This window comes from Thunnus maccoyii, chromosome 4 (genome assembly GCF_910596095.1).
Source record: "Thunnus maccoyii chromosome 4, fThuMac1.1, whole genome shotgun sequence".
In the NCBI taxonomy this organism is placed as follows: Eukaryota; Metazoa; Chordata; class Actinopteri; order Scombriformes; family Scombridae; genus Thunnus; species Thunnus maccoyii.
In genome coordinates, this window is record NC_056536.1 from 32,580,278 (window position 1) to 32,599,645 (window position 19,368).

Below are 19,368 nucleotides of genomic sequence, written 5' to 3' on the forward strand. Positions count from 1 at the left end.
TGTTTCAGGTTGTTTTCTCACCGCGGAGCTTTAAAGCTGCAGGACGCTGATGTGTTTCTGAGATGTGAAAGAAGAATCTGTTCTCATAGTAAACATTAGAGGTCAGTGTTGCTTTAGAAAAGGACAGATTCTCTAAATAACACACACACACTGACACTTAACTGAGTTCACTCAGATCTCAGCCAGGTGTGTACAGTCAAGATAGCAGCAAAGTTAACTAAAACAGAGATTTATTCATCTCGTATCGTGCCAAACTTTAATGGATCACAACATATCAGGTATGGAATTAATCTGCAGATGCTCCGGTTCAAGATGAGACCAAACTTTTCTGTGGATGTCAGTTTTTTGAGCCACAACAAAGACCAAAATGTGACCTGCAGCAGACCATAGCTGTGTCTCAAATCACATACTTCTGTCAGTACACTGTGTACACTATATATTACTGGTGTAGTGCGTGAATTTCTACAGGGGAGTGTCGTCTCAAATCAAACACAGCCGTTGTGCACTTACCGGAAATGACGATCGCAAATTAGCATTAGCTAGCATTAGCATTCACGTTATTGTTCACGCTACCAAATCATTACAGACTGCTAAACTAACCCAAAAAACATACTGATGGCTTATATCCGACAACAGTATAGTGGTGCTTAGTGCTAAAAAACACATGTATAACTTACATTTGTATAATGTGGCGATGTTCACCGTAATTACAACATACCCGGCCGCCATTTCCAGTTTGAAAAATGGTCCCTCCCCTTCCGCTACGTAGCCAAGATGGCGACCATTGAGGGCGAGAAGTGTCCATAGTTTCAACTATTTGACCATTTTGAGTGCATTTTTCCATACTTCTCAGTGTGAACGCACTTATGCACTCAAAATGTTAAGTGTAAGTACAGAAGTGAAGCGATTTGAGACTCAGCAGAGGTCAGCCTTGTTTTTAGCCAAGCCGATTGCCAGAAATGCCTTTTACCGTGTCGTAACCATTGACTGTATATAAATATGGATCGCCCCCTGGTGGTTGGCTGTAGTATAGGTCGTAAGTCCCGCCCCCTACATGTTAAAAATACACGTCAAATTTTTTTTTCCCCAAGATGGTTTCTGTCATGTGTTTTATCATGCTGTTGTTTGTCCAAGTGCTCATTTTTCTGATAGGTTTGTTTTTAATTATTTTACAATATAAAAAGGGGGTTATGATGTCATGCTCATGACACGTCAGGTGGCGGGGAGGCCGAGGGGTCGTGTCCCGCGGACCGTCATCCTGCCGCCCGATGTCACAAAAGCAAGATGGCCGCTCCTGGAAAGGAGATATTTTGGCCAACGAGTCATGGATGGAAAGAGAACTGGATACAGCGTCGGAGGCGGGGCCCCGTTCATTCCTATGAAAGTTACTCAGTGGTGCGTGAAGCCAAAAAAGCCACTTCCTGAAAACATACTGCGTGCGCTCTATAGGCCCAGTGCGCCCATGGAGCATGCTCACTAGAGACTTCTGCCAGCCAAGACAGCTAACTTCCTGTTTAGCCCTCTCGCTAACTTGAATGGGGATAAAACGATTCAATTGTGCAGCTCTTCTGTGTGGATCAAATTCTGATGGTGAAACGAGTCGTTACTTGGGGTTGTGATGCTCAAAAAAATGCATCCACTGTTTTATGTCTCATTCACAGTGTAAGTCTACAGGAAAAAGTGTTTTTGGGCCCAATAGCATGACATGATGTTGTAATTACTCAGTTTGGCCGTCATGTCAAATTAGCCTCATTTTCCTGTTTTTCTCATGCTTCATCTGTGTTAAAACTCAATTTGTTAATATGAATTTGTTTAACAGCTAATTACATCTACAACTGGCTGTATATTTTATACTGTATGTGAAAACTCAACAGCATTCTGTATGAAACAAAACAGTGGAGGAGAAATGTAGGTTAGCATTAGCAGTAACTTAATACAGCTCTGACACTGTGTGAGGAGAGTCGACAGTAAACTGTGAGGCTGATAATGAGTCAGAATTGAAACAATTACACACGACATTATCTTGTGAATCCCTTTTGCATGTGTCTGCAGTTTGAACCCAGCAAGGAAGTGACAGACCTGCCAATAACAATGAAAACTACAGAACTAAAGAGAGTTAATGACAGAATGCAAAAATTTTGAACATCAAAAACTGGATTTGATTTCATGAAAATCGTTAAAATTAATCCAAACATTAATTGAACATAAATCTTTGTTTAACAAAAGAATAAGTACAGATAAACACAGCATCTAAATATCTGTGATATTCTACAATAAAACTCTTTATAACCTTTTGGCTACTTATGAGGAAACTCCCACCTTGATTCAAGCAAACTCACAAAAAAGTGAAAGACACCTGTTGATAATCCTGCTTGTGGAACTTATGTTTAAAGTATGAAACTACATAAATAAACTGCACATAAATCCTTTCAGTCAGCCTGCTTGTTCACTGTGGTTTCTTCACTCTTACACTCTCACCTACAACATTAATAGATGCTATTTCTGTGTAAATAGATGTCATTTCTGTGGCCAAACCCACACTGGGGGTGTGTGATAAATGATTCTTAAGACTCCACTGACTCAGGCAGAATGTCATCCAATGAATGTCACATAACGCAACAAAAACCAGAAGACAAACAGTCAAAGGGAGAAATAAAAAGAAGAAACATGAAATGAGTAAAGGTCAAACACTTGTACGTGCCAGTTCACACAGTCACAGTCACTCTACTGCACATGTGTAGACTCCAGAAAGTAGCATAAACAGCTACCATGCGGCCTCCATGCAGGACGTGACCTTATTAAAATATAACTCGTGCAGTTCCTGTTCAAAACGTGCCTGTTTGGAAGCAGCTTTCTAGAGTGTGAAGTCGATCGGATGAACGACTGGCGAGAAAATCGTAGGACAGACAGACACAGATTCCTGTTGGAGAGATTTTAGTTAGATGAGGAAACTTGTCATGTGACACCAATGTGACCCACAGATGATCAAACACTGTCTCATAAGGAACAAACTTTCCCGCCAGTGCGAACACACTTTCAATATGAAATGTTACATCTGCAAAAATGCTGAAGTTTTATTATTATAATTGATATAATATAGAGATGCTGACATTTTACTTCATAATTTTGTGATATTTTGGAGGCAAATAAGTTTATTTCTGGATTTACGTAGTTATCTGTTGGCTGTAGTTACTTTGTAGATTTGACTTTTTTTTGCATGTAAAATATAATGTATTAACTGCTCACACGTGAACAAATCAGTAGCTTGACAACCTTCTTCTAAGGGACGACTTTTATGAAGAAAAGAAAAAAACATGTGACCAGTTCAATGAGTGATCCCATACTGGAAAAACTGGCCTACAAGATGCACATGACTCTACCTCTCTACCTTTCTCTCCTCTCCTTTTGTCTCCTTTTTGTCTCTCTTTCCATAAAACAAATATAAAAACACACACTGGCATGACATCAACACAGTTTGTTGTAGTTTGATTGTGGAACCAGCAGGAGGCGACAGTGACTCATTCAGCACAGGAGCTTCACTGGTTTCCATCCTGAGAGGCTCAAAGAAGAAAAGAAAGAAGCCGCTCAGGTGAACATGACAAAAATATCTCAGACAGGAGAAGAAATAAAAGAAAACACAGATAATCACATCCAAAGATTCGCTTCCTCACAGCTTCAGAGATTCCTTCCAGTTTCAACAATATGCAGGATCTTTAAGGAATATGAATGTAAGTGCTTATATTCAGATTTTGGTGTTTATCAGGAAAAAACACCTGGAGAAGAGCTTGAGCCAGAACCAAGAGCCCAAAACTTTATTTCTTCTACCTACAGCCAGGTATTAGACAGGTATTAAGTTTGAACTCAACTTAAATCCCTCCTAGGTATTAGCTGGCACCCTTTAATCAAAGCCAGGTATTAAGTTCCGGTGTTTTCCAGAAATTAGTCTTAGTCCTCCAATCCTGGTCAGGTCTTAGCTGAAGCCACCTAGTCTGTTCCAGATATTAGTCACAGCCCTCCAAACATTTTCTTGGAGATCAAGATCAAGGTATTAGCTCTGACCCTTTGAAATGTTATTTTGTATTTTGTTTCAGTTGACGAAGACTCTCAATCACCAGGTGTTACTCAGATCCTTCAGTCCCAGCTAGGTATTAGTTTAGGTTTTCCACAGGATGATAGTTATTAGAAGTTCAACTTTTTTCCAGCTGTTAGTCATTGTCCTCCAGTCACATTCAGATTTTAGCTAAGGCCACCCAGTCACTTCCAGGTATTAGTCACAACCTTCTGAACTGTTTCCTGGAAATCAAGGCTGGCTGTTGCAGTCCGGGTATTAGCTATGGCCCTTTGAAATTTTATTTTCAGTAATGTTAATTGTGTTATTCTTGAGCCTCCAGTGCCTGCCAGGTATTAGTCAGAGTCTTCCACACAAAGCCAGGTATTGGCATCAGCATGGTCCTTTAATGTTTGCAAGGTTTTTTCCCTGGCACTCAGGTAACGTCCAGGTATTAGTCAGATCCCTTCAAACCACTGACAGGCTGTTTGTCTCCTCTCTTCTCAGGTCACCACAGGTGAGTGTTAAACTTCCTAAACTACAAACAAACTTGAGACAGAAGAAGCTGTATAGAAGCTCATAAAAGTAATTCTTATATCATAAAGCTTTAAAGCTGGAGTGCAGGACTTCTGTCTCCCTTCTGGCAGTGAGAGTGAAGGCTCAGCTGTGATTGGTTGACACAAGCCTGCAGCAGCTCTCATGTGCACCCCGAATGACAGAGAGGGCCGGTGACAATAGACATGTTTTGACGGGATTTGACCCAGTGTGCCCGATAGCCAGTACATACTGCCTGCAACCTACTGTTGTGGCTGTAAAACGGTAGATAAACTGTTTTGAGTGTCACACAACTCCTCAAAACTCATTCCACTGTCAGAATTTGATCCATTTGGTCCGATAACATTTGGGAAGTCTTGAAGAGATGGACGATTAACGGCCAAACGGCCAGCGCGGGAATGTCGTGCCCGACATGAGATTTAAAAACTCTGTATATTGTGAAATACAGAGAGATTCATCTGGCGGTGATAGACTTAATCAGCTTTGTTTGTATGAATGTAACAGTCGTTCATTAATATGTGAAAGTCCCGCAGATTTAACTAGAAGCACATGACGAGATAAAAGTTAAAGAGTGATTCCCCTCTGTGAACTTCCTCCAAAATACCGAACACAGTTTATGCAAATTTCCAAGAAGTCAGGCAGAAAATACCCTCGTCTGAGGTGAACTGCGCCTCGACATGAGGAAGCCGCAGCAGGAAGACGTGACAAAAATATGCAAGTTGGGCAGTTTCAGCCGCCATCCTAGAATATACAGGAAGCCAGAGATATTTACATCATGTAAGATCTGATCTCGATTTAATCAGATGTTTTCAGATCAATCTATTCAAGCTGGTACTCGATCACTAACAGCTGTTGTTGTTTTAATGATGTTCTGCAGGGAACAGCCTATTAAACTGACCTGGTACCTTGTTATAATCCTGACAGCGTTTATTCTGTAATCTCCAATATTATTAATTTCCAATATTATTAAATGATATTACACAGAAATTCAACCACTGTAGCGGACTGCTGCCCAGGATTCAAAACATCAGTCAATAGTCAAAAAGTCAATTTACTTTAATCTGTCAGATATTTCGACTTTCAGAGCTTCACATCTGTAAACTGCATACTTACAAGAATCTGAATCTTTACAATTAAACAAAAAAATGAAGAGTTTCTATAAAACGTCATGTTGTTGATCAAACACCTGAGCCAATCAGCAGCAGTGGAAGAAGTATTCAGATCCTTTACTGCAGTAAAAATACCAATACATCAATGTAAAAATACTCCATTACAAGTAAAAGTCCTGCATGAAAAATCCTACTACAGTAAAAGTACATAAGTATTATGAGCTTGATGTAGTTAAAGTATTGCAGTAAAAGTACATAAGTATTATGAGCTTGATGTAGTTAAAGTATTGCAGTAAAAGTAGTGGTTTGGTCCCTCTGACTGATATATTATTATATATGACATCATTAGATTATTAATAGTGAAGCATCAGTGTTAGAGCAGCATGTTACTGTTGTAGCTGCTGGAGGTGGAGCTAGTTTACACTACTTTATATACAGTTAGCTAGTTTAGTCCAGTGGTTCCCAACCTAGGGGTCGGGCCCCTCCAAAGGGTCAGCAGATAAATCTGAGGGGTCGTGAGATGATTAATGGGAGAGGAAAGAAGAAAAAACAAAGTTCTGATACACTCTGAAATGTAGTGAAGTGGAAGTATAAAGTAGCATCACATGGAAATACTCAAGTAAAGTACAAGTACTTTAAAACTGTATTTATGTATAGTACTTGAGTAAATGTACTTAGTTAATTTCCACCACTGCTCATCGGCTCTTTGATCAGGTGACAGCCAGGCGTTTCCCATCATGCACTGAGGTCTTGCAGTCTGTAGAGATCAGCTGCGGCTCCTGAAGCTGAAGCCACTTTGATCTCGTGAGGTTGTCGTCGCCAACGTGTGCACGACGTCGGAGCAAGTCACGATCAAATCGCACAGAAATCTAACCAGCGTGCATGGTGCAGTGATCGCCATCGATCGCAGGCCTGGTTCATCTCGAACGAGCCTCGTGTCTCTTCTGTTCTTGCTTTATTTACATAAATCACAGCTTCAGTCAACAGCAAACAGCTCCTGTGTTTGGTGCTCAAGTAAAAGTATCACAGTGTAGAAATCCTCCGTCGCTAGATGAAGTCAAGCGTTTAAACTTTTACTCGAGTACAAATACAAAAGTATTAGCATCAAAATTTAAATTTACTGTCATGTTAAACCGGAAAACTAGCAAATATTGACACATGAGAAGCTGCTAGCGGAGAATCTTTGGGGATTTTTGCTGAAAAAATGATTTGAAACAACGAACCAATTATCGAAATTGTTTGAAGCTGCTAACGAAGCTTCTGTGAGTGTTAATGGAAGATTTTCCTGAAAACTTTCCTCACAGGGAGGATCGGGTTCAACAGTTCCTCAGATTTCTCCTCCCACCTGTCATCAGTCTTCTCTATGACGAGGAGGTTCCTCTCGTCCTGAGTCAGAGAGGTCAGAGGTCACTGACATATACTAGCAGTCATGACTGTACGGGTGTGTCTTCCTCCCTCCTCGCTCTTCAGCAACACTCTGAACTCCAGTTGCTCCCAGCGGTTAGACCGGTGCGCTGAACGGTAGCTCGCCGCCATGACGAGGCGTTTGTTAGAATCAGAACTTGCAGGTTCTGTTTCCTCGTTAACATTTGTAGTAACTTAATAAGTAAAAATCCAGCTTCGAACAGAACAGTATGCTGTGTTTATCGCTTCATGTGTTTAGATAAAGACAGTAATCAATGATCTAATGTTGTTCTTTATTCAATACTTCCAAACATTTCCAATAAGCCCACAGAGAATCGCAGGTTAAAGGTCACCATGTTGTCGTAATTACAAGATTCTGACTTGTTCACGGCGTTTACACCAACTTCCAGGTCATAATTATAAACAAACTTTTCTGAAAGCGCCGACATATCCGACCTGTTGCTTCATAACAAACTACAAACATGGCCGCCTCGCATCAGTCTGACGTTCACGATGATTAAACACAAATTTAATAGATGTGTTGTTTTCAGTGAACAGTGTTTTTAACCCTCACTGGGCAACTCTGTAATCAAACAACTAGCGCTGCAGCTAACGATTATTTTCATTATCGATTAGTTGATTAGTTGTTTGGTCTGTAAAATGTGAAAAATATGGATCAGTGTTTCCAAGATGACGTCCTCAAATGTTTCATTCTGTCCACAACCCAAAGATTCAGTTTACTGTCATAGAGGACGAAAGAAAATATTCACATTTAAGAAGCTTGAATCACAGAATTTGGATGTTTTTTTCTTAATAAATGATTCAAAATGATGAATTGATCATCAAAATAGTTCTTTCACATCAATCCCATATAACATAAAACCCATATAATTTGGACCATCTGGTGATTTTAATGGAAGCTGTTAAAGTTTGTTAAAGGTTTCTAATTCTAGAAGCAGCTTCTGCTTTTTTTAATGTTAACTGATGTTTAGTTTTCAGCAGAAACAAGCAGCACTGACACATCATCATCTTTTCCGGTGATATGTTGAACTTGTCAGCAAACAGTTGCTTATTTCCTCATCCAGTGTGTTTCTGTCCAGTATTCACTCTCTTTTAACTCTGTTTCTTCTCTCTACAACTCCTGAGGGAAATATCTGGCTCTTTAGCTGCTAAATGCTCCACTATGTTCACCAGCTGGTCTACAGCTAACTGCTGTTGAGCAGATAGTGTACAGCGGCTTTTTACAGCTTTTCCTCTGAAAACAGCTGCCTGCTGTTGTGGACATTTTTTGCAAGGCTCGATCAAAAACATACAAAGACAAGAGAAAGCATTCAACAGTGTTACTTGTTGAAGCAGTTGTGGACACTGTACAATCAGTAACAATTATACAAAAATACAAGGTAATTCTCTTGTATTTTTGTAGAGAAAGCGTGGCCCTTTCTCTAAAGAACACAAACCAGACAGCGTTATACGTCTCCAGAAGCAAAGTTAAAAACAGTCAAGTCCCTAAATGGACACAAACTGTTCCTACAAGTATGGTCATAGGATGGCTTACAAACATGGACATCCTACAAATTTAGCTCCTCTAGGTGCCTCATGATCCACACAGTTTCTAAGACGATAAGCTATGAGACGCTGAGAGTGAACCAGAACAGTAAAGTTGCAGCCGGACAGATAAACAATGAGCTGAAACTCACTATAAAGCTGCAGAGTCTCTGATGATTCTCTGTAGGTTCATCACTACGAACCACGACCAACATTAAACACTGTATAGATCAGACTCTGGAGGATAGAAATAAATATTATAGCTGCTTTAAAATGGGTTTAAACTTAGAACCCTCTACATAGTGAGGGCTAGAGCTGCAACAATTAATCAATTAATAGATAAATAGAAAAAAGAAAAAAAAGAGTAAAAGAATATACGTTATAGCAGCTTTAATGGCGTCATCTCGTTGTGTCTTCTTCTTCTGCAACAGTTTAATGGCACTGACTGGAGAATTAGCGCCACCTGCTGTTTATCTGCTAATATTCACACAACAGCAGCGGATGGAAACAAACATTCGTTACATTTTCTTTTTATCATTTTGTGGAAACTTGGTTAAAATTTGAGCTACATTTAGATTAAACAGACAGAGGGCAGCAAAACTCAGCTGTTACTCTTGTGCATGTTTTTGTACATTTATTTTAAAATAAAATTTTCCTTTTCATCACCCCGGATGACCTAAATGCGCTTACATCAGGGTCATTGGAAGGTAGATTGCCTTTAGGTGTGGTGATAGAGATTTTTATCAAGTTATATTATGTCAGACTCGGTCATCATGCACATTAGTTAATTAGCACTTATCATAAAAAGGTAAATTCACACGTACACACACAGAGGACGTGAACCCACAATGTTATGATTACAGCTGTGACGCACTGTGTAAGAATACTGGACCCTGATTGACTCCAAAGTGGTTGTGATGTCACAAATCCTGCTCATAGGCCCGCCCCTAAAACTCAGTGAGATCAGAGAAACTTTCCGCTTTAAGCAGATTAATGTAAAAACAAACTCTGCACAAACATTAGCTGACGGAACAAGAAGAAGAAAAACACATTGTTGAGTGGAGGAAGACTTTAAAGGACGGTTCATAGTTTTTCCAGTGTGTGTTAAACCAGCAGTCAGGTGTCCATAGTAGCAGTGAAAGAGGTTTTCCTCGCTGTAATCATTCCTCCTGTTCATACTGGATATTAAAAGATCCTTCAAATGTGTTTTCAATGGAAGTGATGGAGGATAAAATCCACAGTGTGTCCACACAGTCATTTAAAAGTCTGTGTGAAGCTTCTATTCAGCTTCAGCAGTCTGAGTTAGTCATATCAAGTGGATATCTGACACATTTACAGTCTTTTTAGCATCAAATTCCCTCTTTGTGTTTCCTCGGACAGTGTTTCCCTGTTGAGCTGCAGGTGGAAGTATAGTAACAAAAAGAGGAACTTTGGCACTAAAAAGACTGTAACGTTGAAAGATATCTACTTGATTTGACTCATTTGGACGCTGAAGCTTCATATTAGCTTCAGATAAACTTTTAAATACATTTTTTACACAGAAGGAGGACTGTGGATTTTGTCTGGACAAACATATAATCTGCTATAATCTGCTTATAGCTCTGTATAATTATAGTAATATGCATTCATAAATATTCATAAAGCTTTATAACAATAATCATAAAGAATTTTATAATGACTTATAAAGTCAGATATCATAATACTTAATAATTGCAAGGATCATAGTGTTATCATTCTCATTGTTGTAATATATTATAATCATTTTATAATGTATTATAATGTGATTATAAGTTACTCTAACTGGTGCTTTAAGATATAAAACATTACAAACTGGTTAAAAGTCGCTGTAGTTGGTCATTGTTTGCTTTAAGTAAAGCGAAAAAATATTAAATCTATGCAAGAACAACACAAAATGTTGTAAAATTAACTTATTTGTTCGGTTCATAGCATAAATTGAGTACAAAGTCCAGTTTGCATAACTTTTTTTTGATGATGAACAACTGATGACGGACATTTATATTTCACTAATGTAATGTTTCCCCCAAAAATATATTATATATTATAGATATTAACTGAAACAGTCTCTGCTTTACCTGTTGCTGTATATTTGATTTATATTTAAACGTTTGATCAACAAAATTAATTCATCAAAAAAACTTGGTAAGTAATAAGTGATTATAAAATGATTATAATGTATTACAACTATGAGAATTATAACACATTATGATCCTTGCACAGAAAAACGTCAGTGAGTGACCTGCAGTCATAAAGTATTATGATATTTGACCTCATAATGTGTTATTATTGTTATATAATTATACAGAGTAAGTTTATTATGCGTTATAGACATGGGCGTCATAGAAACTGTTACTTTGACATCAATTCATAACTTAAAGCAAAAAAAAAAATGCATCACCTCAATTAATTTGCAAATTGTGGAAATATAATTTGCAGCCAACACACACAAAAAGATCAACTTTATGAAATAATTATTGATTAATTATATATAGTAATTAATTCTGTCTCGGCTCATTCAAGACAACGAGAGCTTCTTTTTCTTTATGAAATGTGTGCGTGCGGTGCGTGCGTGTGGGTGGATGAGGGGGGACCCCTGTGACGTCACACACAGAGAGAGAGAGAGAGAGAGAGAGAGAGAGAGAGAGAGAGAGAGAGAAAGAGATAAAGCGAGCGAGGCGGTGGGCGGGGCGTGTGGGCGTGACGTCACCCCCCAGCAGCCGCTTCTCCTTTTAAAGCCGCTGGCCGGACAGACGGACAGACAGCACTTTAAATACCTCGCAGTGTCTGTAACGGGACATTTGACAGCTGAGAGCACCGGGACGCGTTCAGGTCTGATCGGACGTTTTTTTTTTCTTTTTTCTCCTCCTTTTTGTTCCCTCCTCCTCCCGCTCCTCGGATGGAGCTGCAGAAATCCCCCCACAGCGTGCACCGCCGCCGGGACTGAAGCTGAGCGCCGCTCGGTGTCTTTTCTAAGACCATCATTTTGATTTGGTCGTCCTCTCCGTCCTCTCTGTCTTCCAGCAGGCCGCCGTCTCCTCCGTGACTCTCTGTTCCCATGCGATTCTTCAGACTCACATTCAAGTGTTTCGTGGATTGTTTTTGAAGGTCGCTGCACGATTTTCGGTGTAATTCCCTTTATTTTTTTATTTTCACATTTTTTTATTTTATAATTTCTTCTCTGATTCGGAAACAAAAGGAAATGTCTCCTGATTATTCCTAGACAATTTGAATTTGTGTCCTCGTTTTGTTTTCTCTCTTAAAAAACACATTAAATCTGTTTTCTTCTGGAAACAATTTGGATTAATAAATAAAACTGAAACCGATTCTGGATCATTCAGCTCCGGCTCATGTGATCCACGATCCTCGCGCAGCTCGGTGATCATAATAATATAATAATAATAATAATAACAATTGTTTGCATTATTATTGGATCAGAAGGAAGCAGCAGACTGACCGGGACGAACCTCAACCTGCTGACTGACTGACTCATCTGTTTGTGGGACGCTGAGAAGGTGAGACAGACAAAGATTTTAAAGTCTTTAAAGGGACAAAAAAAGCTGCAAAATTTAAAGAGAGAAAGAAGAAGATCTAGACTGAAATAACTTCTGCAGCCAACCAACCTTCTCTGACTGGTCTGTTACTGGTTTCTAACTGGTTTTTGTGGAAGAGGTGAACTGAAGGTGAGGAAGAAACAGTTACATTAGAAAAGAAGAGAAGAGATCTGAACTCATAAATTAACAAAACGTTATAAAACTAAACAGACAAAAGTGACTGAAATTCAACCAGTGCTGACTGCTCCTTTTGTGACTGGTTTGTTACTGGTTTTGAACTGGTGTCTGACTGGTTTTTGTGACTGGTGGGGGAAAGACCCGATTCTAGTGAAACTGAACAGAATCCTGCAACAATTAAAGGTAAACCAAGAGATAAACTGGGATCCACAGCTGATTGTTAGCCTTACTGACTGGTTTCTGACTGGTTTGTTAGTGGTTTTAACTGGTGTCTGACTCATTTTTTTGGTGAGTCTGTCCAGCTGTTGGAAAGACCTGATTTTGGAGGAAAGAAACTAAATAAATTTGATTAAAATTTGCAGGAATTAAAGGGACTCCGAGGCAGACATAGACTGAAATTTTGGAGCCCTTACTGACTGGTTTGTGACTGGTTCCTGACTGGTTTGTGACTGGTTCCTGACTGGTTTGTGGACTGTGAATGATGGAGAAGCAGGCCCTGCCAGCCTCCTCCTGCTCTCTGGTTCTCATGGAGGAGACCAAGAAGAGCCACCTCCTCCTGTCTAACGGCGGCGGCGGTTACCCTCCCGCGGCTACTAACGGCAGCCTCGTGCCGGTGGCGGGATCCGCCAGCAGTGGTGGCGGAGTCGTGGGTGGTGCTTGTGCTGGACCGGACAAGAAAGGAGGCGTCGTCACGGGCGCGGGGCCAGGATACCAGGAGCGAGAGACGTGGACGCGGCAGATGGACTTCATCATGTCCTGCGTGGGCTTCGCCGTCGGCCTCGGCAACGTGTGGAGGTTCCCCTACCTGTGCTACAAGAACGGAGGAGGTGAGACAAAACACACACACACACACACACACACCTGGTGACGGAGGGTATAAAGAGCTTAAGCCCCGTTCCCTCCCTAACTCAAGCCACGCCCCCTCCCCTAAGCTTAAGTTTAGATGTTCAATTCAAGGTGCTGTACACAAGAAAAACATTAAAATACATAAAAAATGAAACATTAAACTTTAAACATTAAAAATTAGACATTCAAGTGCACAAAGCGCAGTAAACACACACATGTAGATGTTGGTTAACTGGAGGCCAGTCTGTAGGTAAGTTTTATTTGCTCACTGAAGTCGCCTCTTTACTTCCTGTTGATACGATGTTCCAGGTTTTTGGTTTGTAAGCAGAGACGGCTGCGCCCCCGATGTTTTTATGGGTGCGGTGCTGTGAGAGCAGCAGCAGGCCGGGACATGTGGTTTTATGCAGTATAGGCTGAAGCTGAGCCAATTAGTGCTTCATAAACCATTAAAAGAATTTTAAAATCAATTCTAAAAGTAACTGGGAGCCAGTATAGAGAGGTTAATGAGCTCCTTCTTCTGGTTCTGGTTAAGATCTTGGCAGCCGAGTTCTGAATGAGTTGTAGTTGTTTCACTGATTTTTTTTTTTTTTTTTTTTTGGAGAGTCGGGTAAAAAGTGCATTGCAGTAGTCTAGATTTAGTTCTGTTAGCCAGGTGTCCCATTTTGCAGAGCACTAAGTCCCTTTTAGGTTTTGGCCCAATTGATAACATTTCTTTTTTGTCCTCATTTAGTTTTAATTATTCTGCATCCACTGGTTTATTGATGATGATGACGCCAGTATCTGAGACATGTATAACTGTGTATCGTCAGCATAGTGATAGAGGTTTATGCATCACTAAGAGGAAGCGTGCTAGCCTCTGTTCCATCACTCTGTGTATGTAAATCTGTTTCCCCATCGATCTCCTACCTTTCCTCTTTACCTGAACCCGACAGGTATCTCTGCGACACCTAACGCTGCGTTCACGTTACGTCTTTCACGCTTTAGTCACAAGCAGCAGAGTGTGTAAAACTGTTCGCGTCAGCCTCTGTGTCGCATTTTCATGTCAGCGATATCAGGAATTTCTGACATCTGTGACATTTCTCATTTGGTGCACAGACCTGCACAAAACATAAACATAAGGTCCAACTTACTTATCTGTTTCCAGAGCTTTCAACCCTTAACTAGGCTCCTCTTTACTACAGATTTGTGTCCTTAAAGTTGAGAATGAATCTAAATGTTCAGCTGCAGAAAGTGTCAACAAACCGGTGTCACAATTTTCTGACAATTAAAAGACAAAACAACAAATTGATTGAAAGGAAGATGAATCATGTGTCACATGTGGTGTGTGTGTGTGTGTTCACTTCAGAGGAAACACATCATCATGTACACACCCTGCAGAGATAGAGATAGAGATAGATAAAGTGTGTCGTCATGTTTTACTGTTGAGACAAACTCTGTGTGTGTGTGAGAGAGAAAGTTTATCTTCTTTCCCTCCAGTTCAGCGAGTTTTATTGACATGATAACACAATGACACAGTCTCACAGCTCTGTATGAACACTGATATTCAAAACTGCCCCCCTGTTGATATCCATTATATATATATATGGACATAGGACGGGTCTATATCTATTTTTACCATCTACCCTTTTAATCCTATATCTTTCTTTTTTTATCGGCCAGCTGTGTCCTATATATTTTTTTTGGCCAACCAGCCCTATAGTTAATCCATCTATATGTAATCCACCCCCATCCTATATCCATTTTTGTATCTCCTTCCCCATCCTATATCTTTCCCACCATTCAGCCTTTCCTTGCCTACTGGCCCCAGTCCATTTCTTTTTCTCAGTCTATATCTAGCCATGTGCTCTCAGCTCCAGCTGATACAGCTTGCAGTGACTCTCCACTTAAGCCATAATTTGTATCTCTTATTTCAAATGTCACTCCTATATTATATTCCTTTGAAGCAATGTTTTCATCCCGTCCTATATCCATTTCTTTAAAAATATCCACCCCATCTTGGATAGGGCAGATATTTATATCCCAATATATATTTATTTCCTACCAGCCCCATCCTACATCCATTTTATCAAGCAGCCAGTCTCATCCTATGTGATTTACCTCATCCTGTTTTTATCTACCACTGTAGTTTTTTGCCCAGTAACTCCATAGATAATTGGCTACAAGCTCCATCCTATATCCATTTTTTACACCTACTAGTCCTGATGAATTAGTTTCACCTATGAGTCTAATGCTATGTCTAATACCCAACTCCAACTGGTATGGACTCGGCTGCAGGACGTCTAGATTAAGCCATAATTTGTACCTTATTTGTATTTTCACTCCTCTCTTACATTTATTGTTGCAATCTTTTAATACCATCCTTTATCTATTTCTTTAAAAATACTACCAGCTTCATGTTATTTGTCCGTTTCTTAGCTACCAGCCTCATCCTTTCTTTAACCCCATTATACTCAACTCTGATTGGCACAGCTTGCAATACCTTCTTGAAAAAATCTTATTTCTAATTTCACCGCTAGTTTATATTTATTTTAGGAATAATTTTATATCACAGAGCCCCAATTTTTTCCATTTTTTTCCATTTTCCTCATCATTATATAGGATTTTTTTTCCAAGGTGCAACACCAGAAGAGTTTAGATTAAGTTTATTCAGTTTTTATCTGCAGACATAACGTCGGATCTAAACCACAGCGGTATAATACATCACAATCAAAACACACAAATGTGAATATTTAACAATCAAGGAGGGAAAAAAAAGAGTGTTTAACTTCAGTTTTATCATTAAACCGGTTTTCTTTCTGCTCTTTCTTGTGGTAGTCGATCATTCTCTGTCTGCAGTGTTTCATTGACTCACTGAGACACGTGGTGGAAGAAGTATTACTTTAAGTCCAGGTGAGATAGGTGTCCTATCTCACACAAAACTGTTTTTCACCTCTGCGACACCTTCAACCTTAAGTACCACGAGGACGCTGCACGCTAGAACTCATTGCGTATGCAGCGTCTGCTCCGTGTTGAAGGGTGACAGTGTAATAAGAGGAAAAAAAAGACAGCAGCGAGCCCAGACAGGAAAGCTGGCTGGATGAACAATCCGGCGATGGATACGGCTGCCTGGTGTCTCACCTGATACCTGACAAAGAAAAAAACAATTTTGTCAGAAAAGTGTTTTCATCTGTAACTGTCACATTGCAAATGATGCTGTGCAAAGAAAAACTGAAAGCTGAATGATTTTATATCATTTTAACTGAAGGTCTTAAAGTTGTGGACTGTTGTTTGGACAAACATTTATAGACATCACTTAGGACTTTTTCTAATGTTTTACAGACTACAAAATGAATTAGTTAATTGTAAAAAGTGGACATGATTTAATGGAAGAAAGGAGCGGCAGCAGTCTCGCCATCTCTTTAAAAACTAAAGATTTAGAGACACTGCTGACAGAGAAAGATGTGTCTTCTCACCTGAAAAGGTCTCGTTCACAGACTCATCCAGTTTGAGCTGGACAGAGGAGAGAAAGGAGGGAGGAGAGATGAGAAAGGTCTGGATGTTCACACACAGAGAGGAGGAGGAGGAGAAGAAGGTCAAAGTCATGTTAAATCACCGAGATTCAGGAGAAAAGGTTCAGTTCTCACATTACAGAGACAAACGCAGATGTCCTGGTAACTCTGGCTCTCCGTAAAGGTTACCTCCTTCACTCTGATTCACACCTGATTTATCAAACAGGAACTGAAGCCAAAATTCCCTCTTTTGTTGTTTTTTCTTTTGGCCTCGCAGCTCCGTGGGTGGTAACGTCAGTCCGCCATTATAGTCCCGACTGAAATATTTCAACTATTGGAAGGATTTCTAGAGGTTGAATCATGATCACTTTGTTTTAACTGCTAATTAGCAAATGTTAGCATGCTAACAGGCTAAGCTAAGATGGTGATACATAACCGTTAGCACTTAGCTCAAAGCTCTGCTGTGCAGCCCTCACATCTGTAAACTCTTGTCTTCTTTTTATTTTTAAGTGTACAACTCCATCAGCTACGATCGTCCAAGAATCTCACGACTTAAAAGCTGCATTCATTGATTTTTTTTTGGCCTCTTGGTGGCAGCAGAAACAAGTTGTAAACAAAACATCTTACATATTATGTTGTATTGTTACCCTGGCTAACATGTTAGCAACAATCTGACTAGTTTTACTTTTGTAACAACTTACAGCCTAAACAAATCATTTTAATGAATTGGTTATTAGACGACTATGACTCAGACATGTGGTGACATTTTACAGTATAAGAATAAAGTTGTTAGCGCTCCCTGGTGGACACACTCTGTCATGCAGACACGAGCTGTCTCACATATTATTTCTACGCAGGTTTTGAGATGCCAGATCCCCAGAGGTACCAAAAACTCCTCCAGGTTTACTTTGTCAGTTAGTTCAGTTAGTTAGCATGCTAACAGGCTAAACTAAGATGGTGAACATAGTACAAAACATATCTGAACATAACCCTTAGCATTTAGCTCAAAGCTCTGCTGTGCAGCCTCACAGCTGTAAACTCTTGTCTTCTTTTTATTTTTAAGTGTACAACTCCATCAGCTACGATTGTCTAAGAATTTTTTTGGCCTCTTGGCGGCAGCAGAAACAAAACATCTGACATATTATTATGTTGTATTGTTACCCTGGCTAACATGTTAGCAACAATCTGACTAGTTTTACTTTTGTAACAACTTACAGCCTAAACAAATCATTTTAATGAATTGGTTATTAGACGACTATGACTCAGACATGTGGTGACATTTTACAGTATAAGAATAAAGTTGTTAGCGCTCCCTGGTGGACACACTCTGTCATGCAGACACGAGCTGTCTCACATATTATTTCTACGCAGGTTTTGAGATGCCAGATCCCCAGAGGTACCAAAAACTCCTCCAGGTTTACTTTGTCAGTTAGTTCAGTTAGTTAGCATGCTAACAGGCTAAACTAAGATGGTGAACATAGTACAAAACATATCTGAACATAACCCTTAGCATTTAGCTCAAAGCTCTGCTGTGCAGCCTCACAGCTGTAAACTCTTGTCTTCTTTTTATTTTTAAGTGTACAACTCCATCAGCTACGATTGTCTAAGAATTTTTTTGGCCTCTTGGCGGCAGCAGAAACAAAACATCTGACATATTATTATGTTGTATTGTTACCCTGGCTAACATGTTAGCAACAATCTGACTAGTTTTACTTTTGTAACATCAACTTACAGCCTAAACAAAACATTTTAATGAATTTCGTTATTAAACAACTGTGACTGAGACATTTGGTGACATTTTACAGTGTAAGAAGAAACTTGTCAGTTAGTTCAGTTAATCATAATTTTGTTTGGAAATATGTGAATCTGCTTTACTAAAGCACAGTATCCACTGACATGAGGACGTTCTTCATCTGCAGCTTTATTACCTCATTTTACTGTTGTAGAAGATCTTAAAAGCTTTTATTATTCCAGGTGATACTGTGCTCGCTGGTGCAACGTCATAAATGAACTTGTGTTTAATCAAATGACCACACAGCAAACCAGAGGCAGCATTACTGTAAACATCACAGAGAGAAGAGGAGGAACGGGGGGAACCCTCAACCAGATTAATCCGGCCATTACCCCAGATTAATAAAGATTAATAAAGATAAATAAAGATGAATAAATCTCGTCCAAATGTTGCTTTATACTGCAATGGATTATTAGGACCACTGTTAGGAAAAAATGAGAGATTTAAGTTGTGATATTAAGAGAAAAACGTCATAATTGGATTTCATTACATGTGCATATTTTATGTTTTATGCTGCTGCAGCCTGCAGATATTTGAACTTGGGTGTGTTTGGACTGTAGTGTGTTTCCAGACACACTGCAGAGATGTAGAAGTTAACAGTTGTGTGGACATTAAGTCGCACAAATGTGAGATTTCTGTCTGGTCACAAGTGTTTTTCAGTTTTCTATGAGAAGAGTCTTCGTGAGGACGAGCGGTTGGTTTGTTTAAATGTTTGTCTTGTCTCTGTAACTTCTCTGATAAACTGTTTCTCATCCAGAGACGTCTGTCAGTCAGATAATGTCGGTCTGAATGAGGGGAAACCACGATATCAGCAGAATAATATCATGATGCACAG

The 19,368-nt window shown here is 39.6% G+C and overlaps 1 protein-coding gene across 6 annotated transcripts in view; it reads left to right on the forward strand.

Moving 5' to 3' along the window:
- Positions 1-3,531: 3,531 nt before the first annotated feature.
- The window catches only part of slc6a8 (solute carrier family 6 member 8), a 54,894-nt gene continuing 39,057 nt past the window's right edge, over positions 3,532-19,368 (forward strand). The window contains exons 1-3 of one of the 6 annotated variants that reach the window (XM_042407887.1): positions 3,532-3,728; positions 4,556-4,565; positions 12,115-13,234. In XM_042407887.1, coding sequence (XP_042263821.1) covers positions 12,886-13,234 — 349 coding nt within the window. In that variant the 5' untranslated portion in view covers positions 3,532-3,728; positions 4,556-4,565; positions 12,115-12,885. Of the gene's footprint in view, positions 3,729-3,765; positions 4,046-4,555; positions 4,566-11,331; positions 13,235-19,368 lie in introns of those variants that run through there. The other 5 variants (XM_042407881.1, XM_042407883.1, XM_042407884.1 and 2 more) reach the window with 5 other exon arrangements.